We start from the raw sequence: 14,896 nt of genomic DNA, 5'->3' as shown, positions 1-14,896 counted from the left end.
CCCATAATAAGCAAACAGTTAAATTAGTAATAATAAAACAGCCCCTACCAGCAGAGCAGCACCCACCCGCCTTGTGGGGGTAGTCCCGACTCTCCTCCGGATCACATAGGGCCCCTTCTCTAGGTAAAATAACGTGCTTTCTTACCAATAAATATTAGCTGCTTGAGATCCTCTTCGTAGTTCCTGGATTAAATGCCCTGATGAAGTATCAAATATTCGTATAAGGGTCCCCTTTGAAAAACAGTGAAGTGTTTCATTATCAAAGATTCACAACTTTTTAGTTTTCTTGAAATGATTTATATTCACAAACCCATTAGCCCATCCGACCCTTTCCCAAACTCACCCACATCATCTAAAACTCAACTTTCCCTCTGTTGTTACCGAGAACAGACTGGAGTCTCTTTAGTCCGACGGCAGCGGGCAGGGGCCGAGAGAGGGTCAGGGAGACCCAGCGCCCAGGCCCACAGGCATGGCCCTCTCAGAGCCCCGTGCACACGCTCCCCTGACAGAGGCCCCGGGCTGTCTCGCACCCTGAGAGCCATCAGTTCACTCACTGTCCAGAGAAATGGCATCTTAATTATAATGCCCACAGCCAGTTAGAAAAACATTAATTCTACTGCCAAACAGATGGGGCACAACCAAATAAAATGACTTTTGGACCCTCTATGTCAACTATGACTCGCTTCCTGAGAGAAGGTGGCTAAGAGCCTCTCAGGGGTCAGGATCTTCAGGGAAGGGCTGGTTTCCCGGGAGCCTGCACCCTACGGTGGGAGACGCCACTCTGAGGGCACCTCTGTGGGGCAGGGACACCCACTTACTTTCTCAGACGCGGTCGCAATTCTTGTTCCCTGCAGGTTGAGAGCAATGCAGCTCAAGACGCCCTCATGGGCAGGAATGTCCACTGGCGGCTTCTCGGTGCTGGCCAGGTCCACGAGCTGCACGTGGCCCGTGTGCGTGCCCGGGAAGGCCAGGAGTGAGTTGTTACTATTGGGGCACAGGACACAGAGGCCTAAACAGAGACAAGGAAATGCATCAATGACTCAGGACCGTCTCAAAGCTTCTGCTTTTCCACAACCATACCTGCTCCCTGCCCTCCAGGTCCCATGAAAAAGTAAGAATCATTCACAGAATCTTTTCCCTGTGAAGGGCAGCAGAGGGCCAAGCAAAGCTCCCTCCCATGAGATGGCTTCACAATTGGAAACATTTGCTGAACTTATTACTGAATAAACTTTATCAAATGTCTGTCTTTTGGGGTGTCAGCCACGAGAATGCAAAATTGTAAAATCTAAAAATGAATCCTTAAAAAATAAATAAAATAAAATAAAAATGAATCCACTAACAGTAACATAAAAAAACCAAAACTGAAAAATAAATTTAACGACAGATGTAAAAGACACTATAACACACTGCAAAGGAAAACCAAAGACGTGGTGGGTGGAGAGCTGTCCTGTGACCACAGCTTGGAACCTACGTTCACCCACCTACAGAGTTAAGTGCAATCACAGTTAAAATCTCTGCAGGCTTTTTTGAAGAAACAGACAAACTGTCACTAAGTTATAAGCAAAGTAAAAGGTCCTAGAATAGCCCCCCAATTTCTTATAAAATAGGAACAACATTAGAGGACTTATACTACCTAATTTCAAGAATTATCTTGAAGTTCCAGGGACTTCCCTGGTGGTGCAGTAGTTAAGAATCCGTCTGCCAATGCAGGGGACACGACGGGTTCGATCCCTGGTCCAGGAAGATCCCACATGCCATGGAGCAACTAAGCCTGTGCACCACAGCTACTGAGCCTGCACTCTAGAGCCTGCGAGCCACAACTACTGAGCCCACATGCCACAACTACTGAAGCCCGCGTGCCTAGAGCCCGTGCTCCATGACAGAAGAAGCCACCGCAGTGAGAAGCCCACGCACTGCAACGAAGAGTAGCCCCCACTCGACGCAACGAGAAAGCCCGTGCGCAGCAATGAAGACCCAACGCAGCCAAAACTAAATAAATACATACATACATTAAAAAAAAGAATTATCTTGAAGTTCCAGAAATCAAGGTCATCTGATATTGGCATAAGGAGAGAAACACAGACCACTGGAGCAGAATAAAGAGTCCAGAAGAATCTTACACTTATTTGATTTAAAAAAAAAAAAGTATCAAGGTAATTCAAAGCAGAAAAAAGTCTTTTAAACAAATGGTGAAGGGACTTCTCTAAGCAAAAAAGAAAAGGCCACAAGCAGAAACATGAAAACTGTTAAAAGAAAAAAGCTCATTGGTTAAAGTAAATATAGAGTAAAAGTAGTAATATCAACCACACACAAAGCTAGTGGGAAGGTTAAAAGACAAAGGTAGTGGGCTTCCCTGGTGGCGTGGTGGTTGGGAGTCCACCTGCCGATGCGGGGGACAAGGGTTCGTGCCCCGGTCCAGGAAGATCCCACATGCCATGGAGCGGCTGGACCCGTGAGCCATGGCCGATGAGCCTGCGCGTCTGGAGCCTGTGCTCCGCAACGGGAGAGGCCACAACAGTGAGAGGCCCGTGTACCGCAAAAAAAAAAAAAAAAGACAAAGGTAGTAAAATCATCTACATCCGCAATAAGTAAAGGATACACAAAGCAAAAAGATATAAAACATAATGTCAAAAACAGATCGTGGGGAGAGGGGAGTAAAATGTAGGGTTGTTAAAATGCATTTGAAATTAAGAGACCAGGCCATTTAAAATAATCACATGTATATATACAGATTGTTGTATATAAACCTCATAGTAACCACAAACCAAAAATCTATAATAGATACACACACAAAAGAGAAAGGAATCCAAACATAACACTAAAGACAGTCATAAAATCACAAGGGAAGGGATTTTCCTGGTAGCACGGTGGTTAAGAATCCATCTGCCAATGCAGGGGACACAGGTTTGATCCCTGGTCCGGGAAGATCCCACAGGCCGCAGAGCAAAACTAAGCCCAAGCGCCACAACTACTGAGCTCGCATGCCAAAACTACTGAAGCCTGCGTGCCTAGAGCCTGTGCTCCGCAATGAGAAGCCCACGCACCACAATAAAGGGTAGCCCTGCTCGCCACAACTAGAGAAAGCCCATGCACAGCAGCAAAGACCCAATGCAGCAAAAAAAAACCACACACACACAAGGGAAGAGAACAAAAGAAAAAGGAACGAAAAAGACCTACAAAAACAACCCAAAACAATTCATGGCAGTAAGTACGTACCTATCAACAATTACTTTAAATGTAAATAGACTAAATGCTACAATCAAAACACAGAGAGTGGATATATACACAATGAAATACTACTCAGCCATAAAAAAGGAATGACATCTTGCCATCTGCAGCAACATGGATGACCTAGAGGTATTTTGCTAAGTGAAATAAGTCAGACAGAGAAAGACAGATAATGTACGTTACCACTTATATATGGAATCTAAAAAATAATTACAATATGACCCAGCAATTGCACTCCAAGAGATGAAAAAATACATCCACAAAAAGACCTGCATGTAAACATGTACAGCAGCTTCTATTTATAACAGCCAAAAATCTGGTATGGATCAACAGCTGTGGTGTATCTATATGATGGTATACTACTCAGTAATAAAAAGGAGCAAAATAATAGCACACTCACAAAAACATGGAGGAATCTAAAAAATATTAAGCTAAGAGAAAGACACCAAACACATCTGAAAAGGCAAAACCTGAAGGTCAGGTGGGGAAGGGCACAGCCTGGGGAAACTCCTGGGTGACGGGACTGTTCTGCCCTGACTGTGGTGGCAGCTACACAACTGTTTACAATGACTAAAGTTTATCAAATGATACACTTAAAATGAGTTTTATGTAAATTATACCTCAATAAAGCTAGAAGAAAAAAACCAAAAATTTTAAAAGCAAAGTTAACATGATAAAATGAGTAACAAAGTCAGCCACACGTAATCCACCAGCCAGAAGAAAAAGGGAAGGAAATGTCTCAGAACTTAATAAAAACATGGATTCCAGGGCTCACCATAGAGCTCCTGAATGGCTGACAGTGAAAAATCCCAAGAGGGACTCCGATGATTCTGGTAAGAGGCAGGGTCTTAGAACCACAACGAGGAAGCTGGGCTGTGACGGCAGGAAGGTTCAGGGGAGAAGGTAGGGACCGAGGTGGGGAGCTTGCATCTCCCAAACCCTTCCCCAGAGCCCCAGATGCCCCAGGACCCACCACTAGGGCGACACCACTCCAAGACCACCTGGAGGAGAGGCACCCAGCATGGGTCTGCGTCCCGCCTGGATCAGACCCAGGAAGCCAGTTTCCACCATCCATCCTCCTCTGGATTCTTACCTTTCGGGTTATAGCAGGTTTCAAAGACGTGCAACTGATGAGGATTGTGTGTGAATGTAAACACCTTGATCATAGAGTCCAAAACAACCACAATTCTGGAAAGAAAAAAACACCATCAGAATTTCTCTCCCCCAAAGTGAAACTCAAACATTTTGTGATTTTTGTTCTTATCATCTGGAAACAGAAACACCGCAAAGAGCAAATACAAGAGGGTCATTCCTGGGATTTCCCTGGTGGTGGCTAAGGCTCCACGCTCGCAATGCAGGGGGCCTGGGTTCAACCTCTGGTCAGGAAACTAGATCCCACATGATGCAACTAGGAGTTCGCATGTTGCAACTGAAGATCCCGCATGCCGCAACTAAGACCCAGCACAGCCAAATTAATTAATTAATTATTAAAAAAGAGGGTCATTCCTGAACCCAGGCACTGGGCAGCAAGGTCTGTGGAGCAGGTTGGCCGGGAGCCCCTGGGCGTGAGGCTGCCACTAGGAATGAGCGCCTCTCACCCGGCTGGAGGAAAGTACAGCCCAAGGGTTGGGAGGGCATTGTCATCAAATATTCTGTCTAGAGTAAGAACCAAGTAGGACACAAAGGCAGAAATTCTATCTTAACACACTTTTAGACACGTCTTGACAATCCAGAAATGTAAGAAAGTGGAATATCCTTGATTTGGCTCCAGGATTTGCATTACTACGAGCCCCTAAATGCTGACATTCCTGGAAGAAACAAGTCTACCTATGAGTGCAGGGATGACACACCCCTATTCACACTGGTCTGGTTCAGCATCTGTCCTCCCACAGCCAAGTATAACATGTAAATCACACCACAGCCGAGCATAACATGTAAATCACACCAAAGTCCAAAGTGATGAAGCTTTGCTCTACCTCCATCAACATACTAGGAAAAACTCCTGTGTTCTCCTAAACCCCAGGAAGGCAACAGCCGAGAGAGAGAGACCTGCTACTTTCAACAGGTGAGATTCAATGACACCTTCTCTGTGAGGAGTTCCTGAATTTTCCTTTACTTTCAGATTGAAACATTTATGAGGCAGCATTTGGACAAGTGTGGGCTAAGAGGGAGGCAATTCAAGGTTCAAAACTCGAGTCCTCAGTCTGTACCTGTTGGGTGGGACGGCTCCCCTGAAGAAATGAGAGCTGGGGGGGCAGGGCTGGCCGGGGGCCAGGTCCATGGAGGTGCACTTCACCCACGCCCACCAACCACTCACCTGTAAGTGATCCTGGGAGGCAAATAAAACTCACTGCCTTCCTTATGTCCTTGGGTCATAAACTACAGTCTCACGTTTTTATACATCGTTTTCCTGAACACTTCTGTTCCTTCAGTATAAAATGATTTCAGCCATCTTCAGAGAAAGTGACTGTTCCACCTCTAAAAATGAGACACCAAACCTACCTATCTCGCCGTAATTTGGCAGCCTTGACTTCGGTAGAAAATTCTATTTCAATCACAGTCTTCTTCTTCAGGTCATCCCAGATCATCACTGAAACAGGAAAGAATGTATGAACATGGTAATGAACAGGCCAGGGGCTGGCTTGCTAAGGCCACTCCTGAAGGGGTCCTCACATCACAAACACCTGACTGGGAGCTGGCGGGGCGGGGGGGACATGAGGCTCTCCCACTGGCAGGACGGTCCCGCCCCAAGGTCTCAGACCTGCCCCCCGCCCCCCCCACCCTCCTATTCAGCAACCACACACCTGCGCACACCTCAGGCAGCCAGTCTCTGCCTCTCTACCCACACAGGCATGCACACAGGCATTCAAGCACACTTGAACCTCCTCTCTGCCAAACCTTGCCTAGTTTTTAGGCAAACTTCTCTCCACCTCTCTTTCCTTGGTTCTACTAGACTGAGCCGAAAAGCAAGCCCAACCACAGGTACCAAGTGCTACAGATAAACCTGGATTAAGAAAAGAAAGGGTCTGGCTGCGCTAGGAGGTCACGCAGGCTGGAGGCCTCGGTTGGAGGGAAGGGAGAGGCAGCATCCAGGGGACAACATGCCAACTGCCAAGCAACTAGCTGACACTGGCTACAAGACCTCCTCCACCTCCACGATGCCCCTCACTGTTTACGGCGGCTACCTCTGCAGTGCCCGAGCCTACCACTATTTCCAGCAGCGCAGCTCCTAGCGCCAGGCTGCAGAAGAACAGAAGACCTTGGGAGTCCCGTAGAGCTGGGGGGCTTTTTTCCTTGAGCAGAGAGACCTGAGGCATGCTGTGGAAAGACCTCACCTGCAATCATTTCTGAATCAAGAGTATCAGGGCCTTAATGGTTTTCGAACTCTGCTGGGAAAAAGCGTCCACGTTTTCTCTGGTACAGTCAGTTTGGAGAGGCTACTGAATCGTAACAGGAATGGGAGGGTGAGGCACACCTACAGACATTAAATATTTTACCACGTCAAAAAAAAAAAGAAAAGATGGGCTTCCCTGGTGGCGCAGTGGTTGATAGTCCGCCTGCCGATGCAGGGGACACGGGTTCGTGCCCCGTTCCAGGAGGATCCCACATGCCGTGGAGCAGCTGGGCCCGTGAGCCATGGCCGCTGGGCCTGCGCATCCGGAGCCTGTGCTCCGCAACAGGAGAGGCCAAAACAGTGAGAGGCCCGCTTACCGCAAAAAAAAAAAAAAAAAGGGTTGTTTCATGGGGAAATCAGACACATAAAAACCAGGGCCAGTGTTCTTCAGCCCTGACTGTTCTCGCTCTGCTTCAAGCTCTGGAATATCTTCTGCTCACAGTACAATCTTCCGTCAGGATGGATTAGCAGTTTATGTCCCAAGGGCTGAGACAATTTACAGACAACCCTGGAGGATGAGGAGCGTGTGTCCAGACCTCTTTTCCACTTGAAAAGCTGGGTACAAAGCGTGTGGGGTGAGGGAAATAAGCTCCCTAAACAGTCAGGTTACGGCTGACTGAGAATGGAAGGAAAGAATGTTTCCCCTAAAGGTCCCAACACCATGACCAACAACAGCCCGGTGGAATTCAGGGGTAAGTTTTGCCATAATGGGTAAGTATCCTAAGTTTCAAATCAAGAGAGAACTGAATACCAGCCTACCAGAACTTCCAAAATTATTATCAAGTAACATAAGAGGTATTTACTATGGAAGAGGTTATAATTTATAACCACTCAAAACTGAAGTGGAGGATAGTGCTCTTCTTGCTCTTTCAAACACCATCTTTGATAAACTTCTCCCGTCGGCTCTTCCTTAAAGGGCACCAACATGTCAGTGAGTAGACAGTTACCTTACTGAAAATAGTATCCTCCCCAAACCAGATGTTCAGGACCTTCTGGGCAAAGGACACTCTACTCTTGAACACGAAAGCATCAGTGAACTTCCTCTGGCCCTGCAACCTAACACCAGTAAGCCTACAACTCAACACAAACGCAAACTGGCCCAAACCAGACAGAAGCCAACAGATACGGATGTCAAGGGTGTCACAAATACGGGTGAACTCCATTTTCAGAAACATCTGGAAACAGTGTGATGAAGCCCCAGAGGCGGCAGCACGAATTCTCATTCACAAAAGCAAAGTGACCAGACACGATGCCTTGGGTAGTGAGAAAAATCTATGGCCTCTGAGGGCTGCGAGCTGCCTTACTGCAGGAAACCGAAAATTTTAAACGTACTGGGCGGGATTCTGTGTGTCTGTCTCCTGATACAGTTCCTAATAGCAAAAAATATATTTCAAAATTCTGGACTTCCTCCTAAATGGAAAGGGCCTCTCTGCTCCCTGAACAGCACCCTGTCAGGACCCAGTGGGTCACCGTGACAAACCAGTCTCCTCCAGTCCTGTTTTATTCTGTTTTCACAAACCAAAGACACTAGATTCTTTACACTGTAACACCATGCATCTTAATTGATAATTATTAAAATATTAAGCAGTAATTTTGACATTGAAAAAATGTATTTTTAATCTTACAAAAGTTTAAACAGACCAAGTTCTTTTTTAAAAATTGCTCTTAGCACACTACAAAAAGCTTAAATTTTACTCAAAATGTTCAGTTAGAAAATTTCTTTCTTCTAAAAAATTTTTTTCTTCTGCAAAATTTCTGAGACTTGCACTTCTCGGAATTTTTTTACTGAGAATAAGATGTTACAGGTGAAAGAGACCCCAGAGATTATCCGGTCCACTGCTCCCTTGGGGGCGGGGAGCAGTGACACCCCCCAACAGTGCCACAGGTGGGCGAGGCTCCTGACTCCTCACCAATGATCAATGATCAATGAAATTCTTCATATGACAAAGACTGATCCAGCAGCAGAATCTCTGCCCATCCCCAAGGAGCCCAAGTAATTCTTCTTCCTTTTTTAAAAATTTATTTATTTATTTATTTTTGGCTGCGTTGGGTCTTCATTGCTGCGTGCGGGCTTGCTCTAGTTGCGGCGAGCAAGGGCTACTCTTCGTTGTGGTATGCAGATTTCTCATTGCGGTGGCTTCTCTTGTTGTGGAGCACGGGCTCTAGGCATGCAGGCTTCAGTAGTTGTGGCTCACGGGCTCTAGAGTGCAGGCTCAGTAGTTGCGGTGCCCGGGCTTAGCTGCTCCGCGACATGTGGGATCTTCCCAGACCAAGGCTCAAACCCATGTCCCCTGTATTGGCAGGCAGATTCTTAACCACTGTGCCACCAGGGAAGTCCCTCTCCTTTACTTTCAAAGAGCCACACTCTTTACAATGCCACCTCTTTGAACACAGACACACACACACATACCAGGAACAACACTCCTCAACCCAGAGCCCAGCTGTTCTCTGTTCTCTGTGTTTCTGTGAGTCAGTGGCTCTCTGCAGGAGAAGCAGCCTCCCCACACCTGGCTTTAAAAGGAACTCACACAGCACAGGACACCAACCGCAGAAGAACATCCAGAACAAAATGGGGCGAAGGCCCCCATCCAGCCAACACAACTGAAAAGTACGTGCTCTATGTCCATGGGGACAAGTGACCCTGGTCACACGTTTCTTCTCCCAGGAGCAGCAGAGAAAAGGCACTCTCTTTCTGGATGTTTCTTTCCCAGGGACTAGTCCTTCATGTGTCACAGGGCCACCAGGGAAGATCCAATGTAGCCAGAGACACAAAGATACTCTAAAAAGTTCAAGAGAGGACTACACATGAGGTGCATTATTAAATGCAGGATTACTTTACCTTTGTTCGGAGGGTATTTCGGCTTTTTTCCACCACCAACTAAAGCTAAATAGTTGCAGCGAAATAACATTTCAATATGGCCAACTCCTCCTTCTAGAAATTCTGAAATGATAAAAATAAGTCAGTATGTATATTTTACAATAAAAAAAAGAAAAAAAGTAAAACCGTAACAGTCAGAATTTGATTTTTAATCAGCAATTTGTATCTGCCATCAGAAATGAGAATAGTGACCGGCTAGGAAAATAATTAGCTTCAGACCTCTCAGCATCCTGTCATCATGAACTATATTTTCATGTGTAAACACTAAGAGCCTAAGAAGCCAATGTAGCAAAATGTATGAAATATCTGGGTTCGTATTTTAAGGTGCAGCAAAATTTGTAAGCTCTGAGAAAGCATGCTGTGATGCAAAAGCTGGAATTCCTTTTCACCACTTTAAACACCTCTTCCACTGGAAGTCCGAAATGCTCAAAAATGTTCAGAAATTATGTGAAGATGAACATGTCAGCAGATTTTCAGCTGTGCTCCACGACAGAAGGAAGCCCAACACACTCTCTCAGGGGAGCAACAGGAACCCCCAGGAGGAGTGTGGGGCTCAGGAAAGCACACTGCACTCTGAATGGTTCCCGTCGCAGCAGGGCCACCCCACCCCATCTCCCCAGCTTCCACTATGGTCTGTTGTGACCATGAGCTCCTGGGACAGTGAGGGGCAAGCCAGGAAACAAAACCTCTGAAAATCACAAGTTAGCCCAAAAATTGACTCCTACCTGTCCAGTCAGAGCCACCCAAGATGGACTCAAAGTCCATCAGCTTGCTCAAGGAGAAGTTTCAAATTCAAGGCCTAGCAGAAACCCTAGAAAGGACTCTGTGCTTAACATTATCCACAAGGAACACAGCTCTCCTTATAAACAATTTAATGGTCCTGTGACACACAAGCCATCTCAAGTAATTCTGGCTGTAACAGGATGTGGCCACAGCCCAAACTCAAAGGACTACAATGCTTCAGTCCTTAAACCGCTCTCGGCTCAGTGTGTGGCCTCAGACCCATGACCACGCAGGAATCCTTCACCCCACAACGCAGGACACGCCTCCATCACCACAGGCACCACCTGGTTCCCTGGATGCACTCACTAGGCACAGGGAGATTAGCTGCTGGTTAACCTTCAGCCTCGGCCTTTACACTCTTGAAGAGATTAATGGACTCCAACAGAACAAAGCTGAGCAAAACTTGTAATAACCAGCTATTAAACAAATGCTGAGCGCCAGCGGGGGAGAAGACGGTCTCTTCAGCAAACGCTGTTGGGAAAACTAACAAAGAAGAATGAAGTTGACCCTTAACTTGTATCATGTACAAAAGCTAACTCAGGGGACTTCCCTGGTGGTGCTGTGGTTAAGAATCCGCCTGCCAATGGAGAGGACAGATCCCTGGTCCGTCGACGGGTTCGATCCCTGGTCCAGGAAGATCCCACATGCTGTGGAGCAGCTAAGCCCGTGTGCCACAACTACTGAACCTGCGCTCTAGAGCACGCAAGCCACAACTACTGAAGGCCGCGTGCCTAGAGCCTGTGCTCTGCAACGAGAAGCCCACGCACTGCAATGAAGAGTAGCCCCCGCTCGCCGCACACCTAGAGAAAGCCCACACACAGCAATGAAGACCCAACAGAGCCAAAAATAAATTAATTAATTAAATTAGTTAATTTTTTAAAAAAAGCTAACTCAAAATGGGTTAAAGACCTAAATGTAAGATGATCCAAAACTACAAAACTCCTGGAAGAAAACAAAGGCAAAAAGCTTCATGGCACTGGACTTGGCAATGACTTCTTGGACATGACATCAAAAGTGCAGACAACAGGGGCTTCCCTGGTGGCGCAGTGGTTGAGAGTCCACCTGCCAATGCAGGGGACGCGGGTTTGTACCCTGGTCCGGGAGGATCCCACATGCCGTGGAGCGGCTGGGCCCATGAGCCATGGCCGCTGAGCCTGCGCGTCCGGAGCCTGTGCTCCACAACGGGAGAGGCCGCAACAGTGAGAGGCCCGCTCCCCCCCGCCAAAAAAAAAGCACAGACAACAAAAGCAGAAACAGACTGGGACTTCCCTGGTGGTCCAGTGGTTAACACTCCACGCTCCCAGTGCAGGGGGCCCGGGTTCAATCCCTGGTCAGGGAACCAGATCCTGCATGCCGCAACCAAGAGCCCGCATGCTGCAACTAAATAAAAAATCCTGCATGACACAACTAAAGATCCTGCATGCCGCAACTAAGACCCAGTGCAGGCAAATAAATAAATAAAAATTTTTTTTAAAAAAATGCAAAAACAGACCAATGGGACTACATGAAACTTTAAAACCTTTTGTGCATTAAAGAACTTAAAGTGAAAAGGAAACCTACAAAATGGGAGAAATGTCTGCAAATCATATACCTGATAAGAGGTTAATATCAAAAATATATAAAGAGCTCCTACAACCCTAAAACAATAACAAAACGAAACAAAAGTCAAATAATTGGATTATAAAAAATGGGCAAAGGACTTGAATAGACATTTCTCCAAAGATGATATATGTGTTCAACACTCATGAAAAGATGCACAACATCACTAAATACAGAAATGCAAGTCAAAACCACAATGAGAACACGGTATATCTTTCCATCTGTTTGTGTCATCTTCAATTTCTTTCATCAGCATCTTAGTTTTTGGAGTACAAGTCACTTGCCTCCTTAGGTAGGTTTATTCCTAGGTATTTTATTATTTTTGATGCAATGGTAAATGGAACTGTTTCCTTAATTTCTCTTTCTGATATTCTGTTGTCAGTGTGTTGTAGATGACACAAACATATGGAAAGATATACAGTGTTCTTGGACTGGAAGAATTAATATTGCTAAAATGACCATACTACCCAAGGCAATCTACAGATTCAATGCAATCCCTATAAAATTACCAATGGCATTTTTCACAGAACTAGAACAAAAAAGTTTTTTAATTTGTATGGAAACACAAAAGACCCCAAATAGCCAAAACAATCCTGAGAAAGAAGAACAGAGCTGGAAGAATCACACTTCCTGACTTTGGACTATACTACAAAGCTACAGTAATCAAAACAGTGTGGTATTGGCCCAAAAACAGACACATAGATCAATGGACCAAAATAGAGAGTCCAGAAATAGACCCACAAACTATGATCAATTAATCTATGACAAAGGAGGCAAGAATATACAAAGGAAAAAAGACAGTCTCTTCAGTAAACGGTGCTGGGAAAACTGGACCGCTACACGTAAAAGAATGAAATTAGAACATTCTCTAACACCATACACAAAAATAAACTCAAAATTGATTAAAAACCTAAATGTAGGACTTCCCTGGTGGTCCAATGGTTAAGACTCCACACTTCCATTGCAGGGCACATGGGTTCGATCCCTGATCGGGGAACTAAGATCCCCCATGCCACATGGCGCTGCCAAGAAAACCCAAAACAACAATAATAAACCAAACCAAAAGAAAAAAACACACCTAAATGTTAGACCAGATACTATAAAACTCCTAGAGGAAAACATAGGCAGAACACTTTTTGACATAAATCACTGCAATATTTTTTTGGATCCATCTCCTAGAGTAACAGAAATAAGAACAAAAATAAACAAATGGGATCTAATTAAACTTAAAAGCTTTTGCACAGCAAAGGAAACCATAAACAAAACAAAAAGGTGACCTACAGACTGGGAGAAAATATTTGCAAACGATGCTACCGAGAAGGGCTTAATTTCCAAAATATACAAACAGCTCATACAACTCAGTAACCAAAAAACGCAAACAACCCAATCAAAAGATGGGCAGAAGGCCTAAACATACATTTCTCCAAAGAAGACATACAGATGGCTAACAGGCACATGAAAAGATCTCAATATCGCTAATTATTAGAGAAATGCAGATCAAAACCACAATGAGGTATCACCTAACACCAGTCAGAATGGCCATCATCAAAAAGTCTACAAATAATAAATGCTGGAGAGGGTGTGGAGAAAAGGGAACCCTCCCACACTGTGGGTGGGAATGCAAATTGGCGCAGCCACTATGGAGAACAATATGGAGGTTCCTTTAAAAACTAAAAATAGAGTTCACCATATTATCCTGCAATCCCACTCCTGGGCATATATCCAGAGAAAACTCTAATTCAAAAAGATACAATGCACCCCAATGTTCGCAGCAGCATTATTTACAATAACCAAGACATGGAAGCAATGTAAATGTCCATTGACAGATGAAAGGATAAAGAAGATGTGATATATATATACATAATAGAATATTACTCAGACTTAAAAAAGAATGAAATAATGCCATTTGCAGCAATATGGATGGACTCAGAGATTATCATACTAAGTGAAGTCAGAAAGAGAAAGACAAATATCATATGGTATCACTTATATGTGGAATCTAAAAAAATGATACAAATGGGACCTCCCTGGTGGTCCAGTGGTTAAGAATCTGTCTTGCAACGCAGGGAACACTGGTTCGATCCCTGGTTGGGGAACTAAGATCCCACATGCCGTGAGGCAACTAAGCCCACGTGCCGAAATGAAAGATCCCACGTGTTGCAACTAAGACCCAACGCAGCCAAAATAAATAAATATTGTAAAAATAAAATAAAATAATTAAAAACTGATACAAATGAACTTACTTACAAAACAGAAATAGACTCACAGACATACAGAAAACAAACTTACAGTTACCAAAGGGGATCGGGGGGAGGGGGGGATAAATTAGGAGTTTGGGATTAATATATACACCCTACTATATATAAAATAGGTAGGACTTCCCTGGTTACGCAGTGGTTGGGAATCCACCTGCCAATGCAGGGGACACAGGTTCGAGCTCTGGCCTGGGAAGATCCTACATGCTGTGGAGCAACTAGGCCCATGCGCCACAACTAATGAGCCCACGCTCTAGAGCCTGCAAGCCACAACTATTGAGCCTGTGTGCCACAACCACTGAAGCCTGCGTGCCTAGAGCCCGTGCTCTGCAACAAGAGAAGCCACCGCAATGAGAAGCCCATGCACTACAATGAAGAGTAGCCCCTGTTCGCCGCAACTAGAGAAAGCCTGCGTGCAGCAACGAAGACCCGACACAGCCAAAAATATATAAATAAATTAATTTTAAAAACTAAAATAAAATAGGTAAACAAGGATCTGCCACATAGCACAGGAACTATACTCAGTTATCTTGTAATAACCTATGATGGAAAAGAATCTGAAAAAGAAGATATACGTATGGATAATTGAATCACTTTGCCATACACCAAAAACCAACACAACATTTTAAATCAATTATACTTCAATTAAAACAACAACACAATGAGATATCCTGCCACAACCATTAAGATGGCCACTATCAAAAAAACAAAAAAAACCAAAAAACAACACACAGAAAATAACAAGTGTTGGCAAGGATG

At 44.9% G+C, this 14,896-nt stretch overlaps 1 protein-coding gene and 1 pseudogene across 12 annotated transcripts in view; one reads left to right on the top strand and one right to left on the bottom strand.

Annotated features, from left to right (window-relative positions):
- The window catches only part of WDR45B (WD repeat domain 45B), a 31,978-nt gene that overhangs the window by 5,705 nt on the left and 11,377 nt on the right, over positions 1-14,896 (bottom strand). For 9 of the 12 annotated variants that reach the window (XM_089901498.1, XM_089901499.1, XM_089901503.1 and 6 more), the window contains 5 exons: positions 9,462-9,563; positions 5,731-5,818; positions 4,322-4,416; positions 819-1,009; positions 146-231 (listed from right to left, as the gene is read on the bottom strand). In XM_089901498.1, the coding sequence (XP_089757624.1) occupies positions 146-231; positions 819-1,009; positions 4,322-4,416; positions 5,731-5,818; positions 9,462-9,563 (562 nt within the window). Of the gene's footprint in view, positions 1-145; positions 232-818; positions 1,010-4,321; positions 4,417-5,730; positions 5,819-6,563; positions 6,676-9,461; positions 9,564-14,896 lie in introns of those variants that run through there. The other 3 variants (XM_089901500.1, XM_022589240.3, XM_089901504.1) reach the window with 2 other exon arrangements.
- LOC149746784 (cytochrome c oxidase assembly protein COX14 pseudogene) lies at positions 5,945-6,747 on the top strand (annotated as a pseudogene).

The sequence above is a fragment of the Delphinapterus leucas genome, chromosome 19 (assembly GCF_059928025.1).
Source record: "Delphinapterus leucas isolate spDelLeu-1000000601 "Yukka" chromosome 19, BTC_Dleu_Yukka2, whole genome shotgun sequence".
Classification (NCBI taxonomy): domain Eukaryota; kingdom Metazoa; phylum Chordata; class Mammalia; order Artiodactyla; family Monodontidae; genus Delphinapterus; species Delphinapterus leucas.
This window is presented reverse-complemented; position numbering and strand designations above follow the sequence as displayed.